The sequence below is a fragment of the Exserohilum turcica genome (genome assembly GCF_000359705.1).
Source record: "Exserohilum turcica Et28A unplaced genomic scaffold SETTUscaffold_13, whole genome shotgun sequence".
NCBI lineage: Eukaryota > Fungi > Ascomycota > Dothideomycetes > Pleosporales > Pleosporaceae > Exserohilum > Exserohilum turcicum.
Window position 1 is genome coordinate 1542492 of NW_007359948.1, and position 12987 is coordinate 1555478.

The following is a 12987-nucleotide window of genomic DNA, read 5'->3' on the forward strand; positions in this document are numbered from 1 at the left end:
GCAAGACTTTAGCGATGGGGAGGCTGGTAAGACTCGTGGCAGTCAGGCCAGTCTAACACCTCACTTCGGCTTCTTCCGAAGCGATGAAGGTGGTGGAGTGGGCACCTCATCTTCTCGATTAGGCAGTGCATGATGGCGCAGCGTCAGGCCATTGGCCCAGCCCCTTCAAGACCATAGCGCAGTCGGCAGGGTCGGACTCTCCAGAGTGGAGTGCGGCGATCTGGGGTACAGAAGTTCGTTTCAGGTTGCCTTCACTGGTGGTGTAGATGGATCTGACTGGCTCGATGCGAGTTGGGCACGGCGACAATAGCAGCGACAATAGTAAATCTTTAATCAGTGAAAAGACGTTCACGAGAGGATCTGTGTTCCGGTAGTTTGTGGCTGGTCGGAGGGGTTGGAGGGATCGGAGTGTGGGTGAAGTGAAGGCGATCGTCTGCGGGCACGGCCGCCTGCGACAGTAGGCATCTCTGCAGATCAAGTCAGAGCAAAGTCTTGATCAACTTAGTTAAAGTAATGATGCCTTACCTTATCGTGAGGTTCAAATGAAGCTTGCGCTGCCATGCCTTCCGCCAGTGGATGCATGTTGTAGATGTGAATGATTGCTCGTGCGGGCAGAATGAAGCTGCGTTGGCAATCTCAATTGGCAGACGCAAGATATAGTCTAGAAGGAACGGATGGATCAGAAAGGAACTGTTAATGAGGTATCCCCGTTCATTGTGTATGTTCAGTTTCAGCGGCGCTTTCATGAGGGAAATCGTACCATGACATCATCGTCTACTTAGAAGTTTCGCGGTCGGACGCCTCCCGGTCGAGTCTGCAATTCCAAAGTAAAGTCAAGATTAGTAGTATATATGCTGAGAATGAGTCCGCACCATGATTGCGTAGCTGATCCAAGTCTGGTGGTGTTGGCAAAGCAAGGTACAAGAAACTTCAGTACTTGACAATGCGGACAAAGGAAACAGTGTCAAGCATGCGGGCACTTGAAATATAATGAGTCGAGGAAAGAGTCGGTGTGACACATATGAGCCAACAATTTGCATGTGAAGTGCGCAATAGCTACTTAGATACAGACTGATGGATCTACTGTCCATGTCTTGGCTCAGAAACTCGTTTGGTTACCGTACTAAGAGCACGCCATTAAGAGCATACCATTAAGAGCGTACCGCCTTTTCATACTGGGCTGCTAATGAAAAAAAAATGGTAATGAAGTCAGACGATGCGACTAGAGATATCATATCAAAGCGCCAACTTTGGAACACAAATTTCTGTCTACATGAGTGAGTACGTCAGTCAAGAAAGCAAGTGTGAGCTGCTGTGGATGCGAATCGTGCATCTGTTTTGAGACACGATATGCGACATCGTTTTATTGTTGGGAATGAGTCTCGGGAATATCTGCATCTTCACCAATTGTGCACTGTTCATTGCATTTTTTCCTGGATTTCTTGTTTATCAAAAAATTGTTTTGTTGCTATGTCCATGTCATGATCGCACACTGCCGATACGCAGCTGGAAGATGAACATACACAAATATCCTAGCCCAAATTTTTATCCATGTCGTCCATCACTCAGACTTTGCCCATCATGTCCTCGTTATCCCTCCATATACCATCCAGGTAGGCGGGACTTTCCGCCACCGACTCATGTCTTATGCTCCATATTACAAGGTACTGTACCTCAAGCCATCTTTGTGGTCCTCCCATAGCATCACCTCTTCGTCAGAATCATGCCCATCAAGCTGTTAGACAGGAGCCCCGCTCATTCCACCTCCACACCAATCATCTTGAGGACATCCAACTTGAGCGTCGCATCCATGTCCTCGTATGCCTCCCTCGTGAGATCGGATCGCTTCATCTGCCAGGCAGGGTTATACGCAGGTGCAATAGGCTCTTCGTAGACAACGGTCGGTGCGCGGTTCCTCGTGCGAATGGGTTGATTACCATCGGCAGTCTCCTCATCTTCTGCACCACCGTTAGTACAAGTCTCATGGGAACGATGAGGCAACTCACCAGGAAACTCCGGGAACCCCATGGCAATGCGATGCGCCCTCCTCTCCACCTGCGCCTCCGCCTCCAACCTGGCCTCCGCGTCCTCCTCCGTGAAGGGCTTATATATGGGCGCAAGCCACACCTTCCCAAGCTCCGCGACCGGGGCCCAGCCCAGTGGCCTCAGTACTCTCAGCGCATCATGCGTCGCTGGGAGCCAGCCCGGTCTAAAGCCCGGTTCGTAGTACTCGGCGGGGATCAGCGCCGTGTTGACACCGCGAAGCGTGACGTCGCACGCGTGGCGCAGCGCATTGCGGTTCGAGACGACGACATTGCGCGATAGGCGCTCTTGCAGCGGGGGAGCCTCTTCGGTGGTGCGGCCGAGCTCGCGGTTCAAGAGGGAGATTTCCTCAGTGAGGCGTTCGACTTTGCAGACGGCTTCGTCAAAGTAGCGATCGTACCAGTACGAAGCCGCCTTGCAGTGACTGTCCACTTCAATCTTGCATTTCTCTTCAATGGTTTGCATGGCTTGGACGAGCTCCTTGTTTTCTGCACTGAGATTCTCGTTGGCGACACGGAGTTCCTCATTTTCCTCGGTCATGTGGCAGAGGTGTTCGTCGAGTGCTGCTTTGTCTTCTGCCGTGAGGCCGGAGTGAGATCTTACCGCGTTGGAAAGGAAACTGCGTTCTCTACGCAGCTTGCGCTGGTTGTCCTGGATGATGGTATGCTTGCGGCGGAGGGCGTGCAGTTCTTCGTCGACAGTGTCGATTTTCAGGGAGAGTGCAAGGTTCTCATCGTCGACTTTGTTGCATTTGGCGAGAAGTTCCGTATTCTCTTTACGGACGGCTTTGGCTTCGTCGTAGAGTTCTTGGTTTCGCAGGACAACTTTGGAATTGCCATCTGCGTCGGTGGCGGCTGGCTCGTTGCCTCCATTGCGAAGCAAGTCGTTGCAGATAGCCAGCTTCTCTTCGAGACTGACAACCTGTCTCTGCAGGTCGCACACTTGTGCTCGTGCCTCGCTCTCTTCATCCCCATGGGCTTCATAATGGTCCTGCTGCTGCTGCATTGCCTCGAGGATATTCTCAATCTTGATGTTGGAAATCTGCAAGTCGTTGCGCGTCTTGTCCAACTCGCTTCGTGTATCCTCGAGCTCCAGAAAGAACTGTTGAGCCAGTTCAATAGTTGTCTCGCTCGAGGTTTGGTTCAAATTGTTCATGAGCAGCGCGTTCTCGGCCTCGAGGCGGCGCTTGCATTCGGTCAAGCGCAGGATCTCGTCCTCGTTGGCACGTCGAGTATCTTGGGCGTCGCCATCCATCTGACTGAACTTGGCCTCCAGGGCCTTCTTCTCCTTTTCCCATGCGAACCGGTTCGTCTTGCTGGCTTTTGTAAGCGCACGCAATTCTTGGACATGGGCGGCCTTGATCTCGTCTTGCTCTTTGGCAGCTTTGTTGATAACTGCCTCGATTTCGGCCTTGTGGTCAGCAATGAGCTTCACTCGCTCCTGATCTCTTGCTTCAATAGCAGCTTGATGGTCTTCAACTTGCTTCTTAGTAAGATCTTTCATCTCCATGGCTTCTGCACACCACTGATCTACCATGGCCTTATCATTGATGCGTTGTTTTCGCTGCTCCGTGTACTTATTCTGAAGCGCATGGTAGTCATTATTCTTTGTGGCCAACTGCTGCTCGAAACAGGTGGCCTTGAACTCGAGCAGTTTGCACAGTTCTTCCTTCTCGTTGAGCACTTCGCTCAAGTGTCGCATCCGGCTTTCGTCATCGCTTCCATAGTAGGACGTCCTGTCGGTATCGGAGCTTAATTCGCGCTCGCTTTGGTTGTTGGGGGAGGGATCCGACGTGTCGGATGTGGCTTGGGTGTGCTTGATTGAGCGTCGCTGTGTTTCCCATGTCTTGGTGGTGGCCGTGTTGATACGCGCAGCAATCTATCACATCTTGGTTAGTACTTGTGTCTGGTGGGATTCATTGTTGCAAACTTACCATTCCATGGATTGTGCTTGGGCAGTGATCATCAATGGGAGTAGTCTCTTGCTGCTTTGCGACATCGTCTCCATTGCGCTCGACATTCTCCTCTTCGCACTGTCGGTGATGATGAACAATACTCTTCGGATCTCTCATGTTCTCTTCACGAACAGGTGTACCGCTACTAGCGCTTTGAATACTACTGGATATCGCCTCCTTCAGCGCTGCAATGAACTGCAGCATCGTGGCTGGCGCCCGACCGGGTCGAAGTAGCGAATGCAATTGGAAAGAGGGTAAGGAGGTTCGTTGAGAGTGTAATGCAAGTTGGAGTAAGATTCAGGTGCAGATGATGTGGAGTTGAATTGCAGCTCTGCAGGGTGAGGTGATAAATGCCTGGACAAGAGGAGCACATTGTTTATGTGCGCGTGGTGTTAGTTAACAATGGGCTAGCGCGTGGCCAGTGTGAAGGCTATCGGGGCGTCTGCGGAGTGAAGGGGTACTTGACCTTGTGCAACTTTCTACTTTGCAGAGCATTCACTATGTAGCCCAATTGGGGTATATGCGACGAACTGATTGGATGTCGACATTAGTATGACCGCATCTCTCTGGAAATACTGGTAGAAGTGTTGACAGTGATCGATATGTCGACTAACATGGCCCCTTCGAGTAATACAGAATCAACCCTGAACTGAGCAGCGCACATTGTCTATTTGACATACCCTAATCCAAATGCAAAACAGGGGATATTGGAAGCAGTGGCTGCATATCGTTATAATCGTTATAATCATTGAGAATAGCTTTTGAGTAACTCTCAACGTTCCACTGTACACCTTGAAACACATGGCGATGATATTGCACTGAAATACAAGAGACTAGGCCGACACAGCGGCTTGCTCATTCTCGCCAATCTTCCTCTTCTTCTTGCCATGGTGTCCACGCGCCTCCACCCTGCCTTCAATTGGCAACACGCGCGTGGCTGTAAAGATATAACCCTCAGCACCGCCTTTGCTTGTCATCATAGGGTGTGTGCGCCCAGGGAGAACTTGCCATTGCCTTGCACGGGCCGTCTGCAAAGATGGCGCAAGAAGCAATGTAGGGTTGAGTGGGAAATCATCCTCCTCATTGCCGCCCTCTGTCGTGCTGCCATTTGTTTCAACATCATCTTCCGCCCGGGCTTTGTGGCCGTTGGTCTGCGGTGTGGGCCCAAATTCTCGTGCAATGTACGCTGTTCGGCGTTCCTTGGAGTAGTAGTCACACAACTCAACTAGTGGCTCGACGTTGGGATTATAGACAACTACCCTGCCGCCGCCACGCACCAGAGGTACCAGTTCCTTTAGAACCGTCTTTGCATCCATGGCTGTGGCAACTACCAAGCCATCGAAACCTCCCTGGCGCGTCTCGTCAACGACATTCTTCACACGTTCCCACCGTCTTCGCTTCTTGTAGTATGTGCCTCGCTTTGTTGACTTCATCGTTGCTAGTACATCGTCAGGAATGACTTCTGGCTCGTCGTAAGACGGATCGTCCTCGGGATGGAGTAGTGAGAGCCAGGATAGTGATTTAAGATGCTTGTAGAGGGGATGCGAAACAGCTGGCGCGCCATAGTCGTAGCCAAAGTACTTGAGGTAGGAAAGATTGGGCTGGTTGTTGGGATGCAGGATTGTAAGGGTGTTGGTCCGCGCCGACATTTGGGGGATGTGCGGCCGCGGTGGTTTCCTTGGCTTTGGCGGGGGATCTGAAGGGGCTCCGGCTAATGATGAGGGGTCGGTAGCGTTTGTTGGATCAGATGTGGTGATGGTCTCAGTATCGGCGTCGGCCATGGCAGTGTCTGCATCTTTCGGTTCTGGTACGTCCGCTGCAGCAGCGTCCTCTTCAGAGTCGGACTCGTCGTTCTCGTCGTCGGGATACAAAATGCCCATTTTCTCTGCGAGCGCGGCTGTGACCAACCCCCCAGTATCGTCCACCACGAGCCAGCGGCAGCCTCCTATCTGACTGACGCCGTCTTCTCCGGTGATAATTTGGTTTGTTTCTCCCGAGTGGACGTTGGCCCAGCTGTTGATTAAACCAAGCAGGTCTTCTCTCAGCTCCATAATCTTGTACGCCTCTTTCTCCAAGACATACTCGGTCAGCAATCCAACATCCATTGGCAAGGCGGTGAAGCGCTTCAGGTACTTCTTCGACTTTCGCAGCGTGTACTTGGCCAGGGAGAAGCTCGTCTTCTCGTCAATGGCATTGTGCGAGGCCATGATCTTGGCAATGATTTCCTTGCCAGAGCCCGCGCCCGCCTTCTTCAGCTCCTCAATCTCGGCCATGGACAGGGCCTGGCGCGAAGCATCGTCAATGGTCAGGCGGTTGTTGCGCATAATGACCTGGCCATCTTCGCCCACAATGTCGAAGCCGCCATTCACGTCCGCGCTGTCGTCACCGGCGTCGGCCGTGGTGGCATGGTCGCTGCCTAGGGCTTCGGCATGGAGTTCAGGGGCGGGCACCACGCGCAGTTCGGTCTTGGACTTGCCGTCGTCCTTGTCGAGCAGCTCGTAGGTGAGGTAGTAGGGGCGCCCGAGCAGCAGGTTGGAGTTGAAGGTGCCGAATTTGCCCAGGTTGATGTTGCTGCGCGAGTTTAGCCAGGGCGCCACGTGTCCTTGCCGTCGGAGGGCTCACTGCACAGCTATGCGACGTACGTATTCGGGGTGATTTCGACTATCTTGAAGAGGCCTGACGGCAGCCGCAGGGCGACGTGCGTGTTGGGGCGAATGTAGGAATGCATGGTGCAGCGGAGCGGGCTCATCCGTCGAGGGCGACGGGGCTACTGCATATGCGCCGGTGGCGGGGGTTGCGTGCCACTCGAGGTGGTGGGATAAGAATATGATGGATGGGTGCAGCGAAGAAGTTGTGGAGTGGCTGCAGGCATCGCCAGCGCTGCCCAGCCACACGCGCCCGCCTCAGCCACAGCTTCACGTCATCGCCTCCGCCTCCGCCTCCGCCTGCAGCGCCGACGACGACGAAACCAAGACGGCCGACTGTCCAACCCTCAGGCCGCCTGCGTAACTCGGCTCGGTTTGCTCCGCCTATATTGACTGCTGGCCTCTGCAGCCGCCGAGCCTCGCATCCCCCATCTATCCTTCCCTCCCCCTTCTGACCCGTCGCGCATCCGCAGCCCGCTCTCCGCGACGCGCAACACTTTCTGAGAGCTGCTCGCCCCCCTGCTATCCCACCACCACCACCCCCCTCCTCGACGCGCCACCAGGCCAGCCATGGTGCTTCGCAAGTCGGGCGAGAACGACGGCCTCGTGCCAGCGCCCCTCTCCAAAGCAAACCCGCCATATCCAACATCGCCGGCCGAGGACTACATCCCCGTGCTCCCCTCGACGTCGGACAGCGCCGTGCACCCGCCACATGGCTCCAAGTCGGCCGCCTTCAACATCAAGACGCCAGAAGCCACGGCGCCGCCCAAGCCTGGACATGACGACGATTCAGACCTCAGCGACGACGAGTGGAACCAGACCGACGACGACTTCGACGACGTCGACCCGCACCAGGTCCCTGCTGCCTTGAAGCCTGCGGGGGGCAAGAGACCGCCTGTGCCCAAGACATCGCACATCATCGACGGCCTCCCGGAAGCCTTGCGACCAGGCCCGCCGCCCGGTGTGCCCATCAAGAGGTCCATGGAGAACATATCGCCCATGCATACCGGCGCCACCCCTGCCTCGTATGGCGCGGCCAGCACCGTCTCGGAGCAGTCCAACGCATCCATGCCGCTACAGACTAACAACCCGTACTTGAAGATGCAGACCACCGGCCAAAGCCACATGGGCGGCGAGAGCAGCGCATCCATCTGGGGCGATGCGCCAAGCACCGCGCAAAAGTACGATGCTCCTGCTCCAATCGAGCTGCCAGCCTTCCGCACGCCAACTACACCTTCCCACGAGATGCGCAGCCTCATCCTCGACGACCATGCGCCGCCCGCCCAGCCGCCCGCCCCCACCTACGAGCCGCCCGCCATTGCTGTCAAGGCGCCCACTCCGCAATCCGACCATGCCAATACCCTGATCGACGTAAACCCTTGGGAGTCTGGGTCCGAACAAGGACGCAGCCATCACACGCCCTGGTCTGCCCCCGAAGCCAATGCCAATGCCAATGCCAGTGCTAGCGACGCAGCCTCCAACGCAACACCCCCCTCAAATGTTTCAGAGAATATCCACCCTGTCCGGCTAACGCCGCCGGCACCTCAATACACTCCTGCGCAGACACCCCCAACCTTGGAAGAGCCGGCGCCAGCGTTACCACCGAGAAGATCACATGAAGAGATTGCCCCTGCTATGCCTCCAAGACCCATTGACACCGGTGTTGGCTCTTCCGTTGCACCAGCCCTGGAGTCGCCCGACAGTGCAATGAACCGACAGAGAAAAGAGCACTATCAGATAAAGCACGTTCGCTGGCTCGACCCCAGCACTCAGGGAATGCGTGTCTCGCCTATTCTCACCCAGAACCTGAATGGACCATGTCCATTGCTCGCTCTGGTGAATGCGCTTGTTCTCTCTACCCCCGCAAAACTTGAGACTGCCTTGGTCGAAACACTACGCACGCGCGAAACAGTCAGCCTGGGACTGTTGCTAGATGCTGTCTTCGAAGAGCTCATGTCAGGAAGACGAGGTGATGCCGCTCAGGAATTGCCGGATGTCAGCGAGCTCTACAAGTTCCTCCTTGCTTTACACACTGGCCTCAACGTCAACCCCATGTTTGTCCCAGACACAGAATCTGCCGCCAGCCATAGTACACTTACCAACCGAGCTGGAGCTTTTGAAAACACCCGGGATATGAAGTTTTATCGGACCTTCAACATTCCTTTGATGCACGGATGGTTGCCAGAAGCTGGTACAGATGCCTTTGTCGCCTTCAACCGTGTGGCTCCTTCATATGAAGCATCGCAGCTTGTCCAGTTCCAGGAAGAGGAGCTCAATGCAAAGCTGAATGCAGGTGATTCGTTGAATGAAGAGGAACAACAACTGTTTACCGACATACATGCCATTAAGGAGTTCCTGATGAGGTGGCCCACACAACTAACGGACCACGGTTTAACGGTTATCAGAGAAAACATTCAGCCTGGCCAAGTCGCTATTCTCTTCAGAAATGACCACTTCTCTACGCTCTGCAAGAACCCTCGCAACGGCCAGCTTGTGACTCTTGTCACTGATCAAGGATACTCTTCTCATGATGAGATTGTGTGGGAGTCACTCACCGATGTCAATGGGCAGGGAAGTCAACTTTTCTCAGGCGACTTCCGCTCCGTCGACAACAGCAATTCATCAACAGGACTGCAGGATCGACAGTCCGACAGCTTGGTTGACGTTGACGATAACCAAGGATGGACCACAGTACAAGGGCGTCGAGGCAACCAACAGCCATCAGGTGGAGCTGGCGCTGGTGCACAAGATGAGACCACTTCACCCAGTGGCCTCAGCAGAGCTGAGCAAGAGGATCATGATCTTGCGCTAGCGCTACAGCTGCAAGAGGAAGAAGAGGACAGGCAAAGACGTGAAGATGAGCAGCGCGCCAGAAACAGTCAGGCGCCACAACCTGACGACCGCCGTTCGTCTCAGACCGTCCAACCTCCAGTCATCCCCCCACGCCGCAACAACATCACCGGTCACCGCCCGAATGCCGAGCCTGCGCCCCCGCCAACATATGAGGAAGCATCGACAGCACCACGATACAATCCTCCGGCAGGCCATCCTGCAAGCCCCCAGGCGCCAATGCATCCATACCAGAGTACCACTGGTGGTCTTCCACCTCCCCCAGGCTCCATGATGGGCCGACCTGGGCGCCCAATGGGCCAGCCGAACAATGCCCCCGGCCGGCCTGGTGGAAGACCAAGTGGAGACACCAACGGGGCAGCGGGGCCGAATGGGGCCGAGCAAAAGGACAAGTGCGTTGTCATGTAGATGTGCACTCGATCCCTTTCCAAACTATGTATTTTGTACATGGCATACTGACATGGCCCCACGGGGCGTTTAGGGAGACATATGATGCACCGTGCCATCGGTGCGTCGTCTGTTAGTCTTTAGGGTTGCAAACGGGGCGTTTGGGTCAATATACCCTCTTTTTATCTTATCCTCGCGTCAAACTTATTGGACGCATCGTGTTGGAATCTGGTGGTTCTGCTGTGAATGGGTTTGCGTTTAGTCAAGATTGCTTCATTCTATACACTGAATAGAAATTACTATCCGTTTTACATGACAATCAACGCTTGTTGCGTGCACATGGAGAGAAGTAATCTTTCCTATTCCTACAAGTATGTGTGCATTTGCAATCAGTCGAATTATCCATCCTCTCGCTAGAGACATGAGTGCATCATCAGCCTCATCCTGCCATGATTCAATCCCACAAGGCCAATAGACTCGCGCATCCATCCATACAAAGCAATGCCACCCATCTCGAAGCCCAAAGCATATCATCATCTCCCTTGTTTCCTTTGTCTCCATTCAATACCGTTACTCCTCCCTCTGCGATTCCTCTTCGCCGACTCCGCCTTCTCCTCATCCAAACACCTCCACGCGCTGAAGCCCAAGTAGCGAGATCCGCATCGCCTATACGCCAGGCGGCGGGAGCGGGGGCGAAAGTCTAAACGAAGGGCGAGGACGAAGGAGGGAGCGCGGAGGAAGTGTAGGCGTAACCTGGCCTTCATCCTCGTCCTCATCTTGTTCGATCTCACCTTCTTCTTCTTTTTCTTCTCCTGTATCCCCCTCAAATTCGACCTGTGCATCTCCGACTGCGACATGTTCGGCCGCTCCACCCGCCTCATCAGAGCACGCAAATGCGCCATCGCCATCCCGCTCAAGCCTAACAGCGCCTTCACATCGCCACAACGCCGTCGTTCCGGCACTCGTCCTTCTCCTCCCCCTCCTCAGAACAACCATGTCGACGTCATTGCGGGAAGTCGTATTCCGGGCCATGGTATCCACATTGCGCAAGGCAGGATGCAACGTCCCATCTACACTCTCTCCATTTGCTTTTCCCATTTGCTTTTCCTTGTCCTTTCCCTTTTCAACCGCAGAGTTGACACTACCAGCGCTGCTACTTGCTCTCGAATGCTGCGCAAAATAGGCACTACCACCAACCAGCCTCATCTCGGTCCTCTTCCTCTCCATTTTCCTCAACTCGTCCGCCCAGGTATTCAGATCGTCCATGCTGGGGCCCTGGTGTCGCATGCCTCGCTCTTCGGGGCTGAGAGGCTCAGAGCTGGCTACCGAGGCTGTGGATGAGACGGCCGAACTGTGTGCGTGTGTGATGATGCTGAGGTTTTTGCGGTGGGAAGACGAGATTTTGTTTTTGGGCGGTGGAGCTGGGGGTGTGAGGAAGAAGGTCGACGACGAGGAAGAGGGCGTGTTGGAGTCGAGGGATCGTAGGGGCAGCGTGCGAGTTGCCAGGTAGCTTGGTAACATGGGCGAGTCTTGGAAGGACAGAGGTTGTGCCGTGGTGTTGTCGTTGTCAGTGGACATGCCCGCCGTCGTACTACCGCTCGAGCGCGCAGAGCCAGACTCCCTGTACTCTTCCCGTTCCACATCTTCGCCGAGAATACTACTTGCCTTGCTGCGCAGACTACGCACAAAGTTACTGTAATCATAACCTTCGTCGTCACTATCGCTATCCACACTCTCGGCTTCTGCCCGGCTGGCAGTAATGTACTCTGTATCACTGACTATCTTTGCCGCCCACGCTAGCTGCACTGCTTGCTCGCTAAGTCCGATGTCTTTAGTCTTGCGGCGATCACGGTTCATGCGGAAGAGATCGCGCTGTGCTTCAAGGACGTTGGTCAACTCGCCTGTGCTCTCGTTGAATTGCAGCCAAGTGTCAATGTCCTCCAGTTCCTCTGCGGTTTTAATGCTGTAGTACCGGACGCATGTTGCTTCATCATCAGCAAATCGGTCAACCTTTGCGGGGAGGTCTGGGTCTAGATGCTTCGAGAGGTCGAGCTGGCGGGATTCCAGAGTCAGCTCTGCAGCCAACAACTCATCTTTCGGCTTCACCATGGACGGGTGGATGACATCGTATTCGCTATGAGACAGCCGATCGAGTGCCAGCCGGTTGGCGCAGAGCTGAAGAGTCATATTTCTTATGTCCTTCTTGACTTCGTCGTATGCAATTTTGGCTTCGGCGTCTCTGGGTGTGTCTGGCGCCCAGGGTTCGGCTGGTACGGCAACGATGGGCGTCGATGCTGCAGGAATCGCAGTTGCGGGTGTCTTTGGCGAGAGCGATGCCCAGAATCCTCCTTCAGCAAAGGCATTCTTGGTTGGGCCTAATGTGGCGGACAATGGGGTGACGGGGCCGGATTGTACGACATCCCAGCGCGGTCGTGAGATTGTTGATGATGTAGCGATGCGCGGCAGATGTGCTGGTCGTAGCGGGTGTGCGCTCGTGAGCGATGTGAGCGAGGAAGAGCCATATGGGAATAGCGGGTGTCCTCCCAATGTGTTGATCGAGTGTGTAGGCGGCGGCGGATGCCAGCCAAACACAATAACATTGTTTTCTTTCGCAGCTCGCGCTATCCGACGGACAGCCTCTCTCCATTTGGCTTCTGTAAATCGTTCTTTATTCCAGTATATCACCTGTTTCCAGTATGTGACCTGTTGCTCATTGGTGAGACCCTTGCGTCCCCATTTCTCGTGCTTTTTCATCTCTTCACCTGTAGCTGGGGAGATTTCTTTCTCTTCTTTTTCGTCCATTGGGTCTGCGTCACACTGTTCAGCATGCGGTTGGTCGCAGTCTTCACTGCTCTTATCGGTTGGATCAGTCATTTTAGTGCGCGGGTGTAGTTACGGGAAGGCGGCTTGGGGAATTTACTGCCAATGCAGCTGCCAGCTCTGGGAGCGGATATAAAATCTAAGAAATTGGTAGTCCACGTGGCGTGAGGGTGAAGTCGCAATCGTGACTAGGTCATCAACGCGTTAGGCTATTACGCGTGAGCATTTTCACAACTTGCAAACGCGCAAACTGAGGTGAAACCGATGTGAACGTGAGACAAGTGAAAG

The 12987-nt window shown here is 54.4% G+C and overlaps 4 protein-coding genes across 4 annotated transcripts; 1 reads left to right on the plus strand and 3 right to left on the minus strand.

Annotated features, from left to right (window-relative positions):
- Positions 1–1755: 1755 nt before the first annotated feature.
- On the minus strand, positions 1756–4114 carry SETTUDRAFT_26727 (uncharacterized protein; the record flags this gene model as incomplete). Its single annotated transcript, XM_008024707.1, has 3 exons — positions 1756–1958; positions 2007–3921; positions 3977–4114. 3 exons carry the CDS (start codon positions 4112–4114, stop codon positions 1756–1758), a joined length of 2256 nt encoding a protein of 751 aa, XP_008022898.1.
- A 542-nt stretch (positions 4115–4656) lies between these two features.
- SETTUDRAFT_167961 (uncharacterized protein) lies at positions 4657–6742 on the minus strand. The gene is made up of 2 exons (XM_008025072.1): positions 6640–6742; positions 4657–6568 (listed from the first exon to the last, which is right to left on the minus strand). The coding sequence occupies exons 1-2, from the start codon at positions 6723–6725 to the stop codon at positions 4831–4833; spliced, it is 1824 nt and encodes a 607-aa protein (XP_008023263.1). The 5' UTR covers positions 6726–6742; the 3' UTR covers positions 4657–4830.
- Positions 6743–7163: 421 nt separating this feature from the next.
- Positions 7164–10191, plus strand: SETTUDRAFT_167962 (uncharacterized protein). Its single transcript, XM_008025073.1, has one exon. It carries the CDS (start codon positions 7213–7215, stop codon positions 9898–9900), a length of 2688 nt encoding a protein of 895 aa, XP_008023264.1. The 5' UTR covers positions 7164–7212; the 3' UTR covers positions 9901–10191.
- An 879-nt stretch (positions 10192–11070) lies between these two features.
- SETTUDRAFT_105677 (uncharacterized protein) lies at positions 11071–12681 on the minus strand (the record flags this gene model as incomplete). Its single annotated transcript, XM_008025074.1, has 3 exons — positions 11071–11408; positions 11475–12054; positions 12160–12681. Coding segments are annotated over 3 exons (1440 nt in total), but the record flags the coding sequence as incomplete, so codon positions are not given.
- Between the last annotated feature and the right edge of the window lie 306 nt (positions 12682–12987).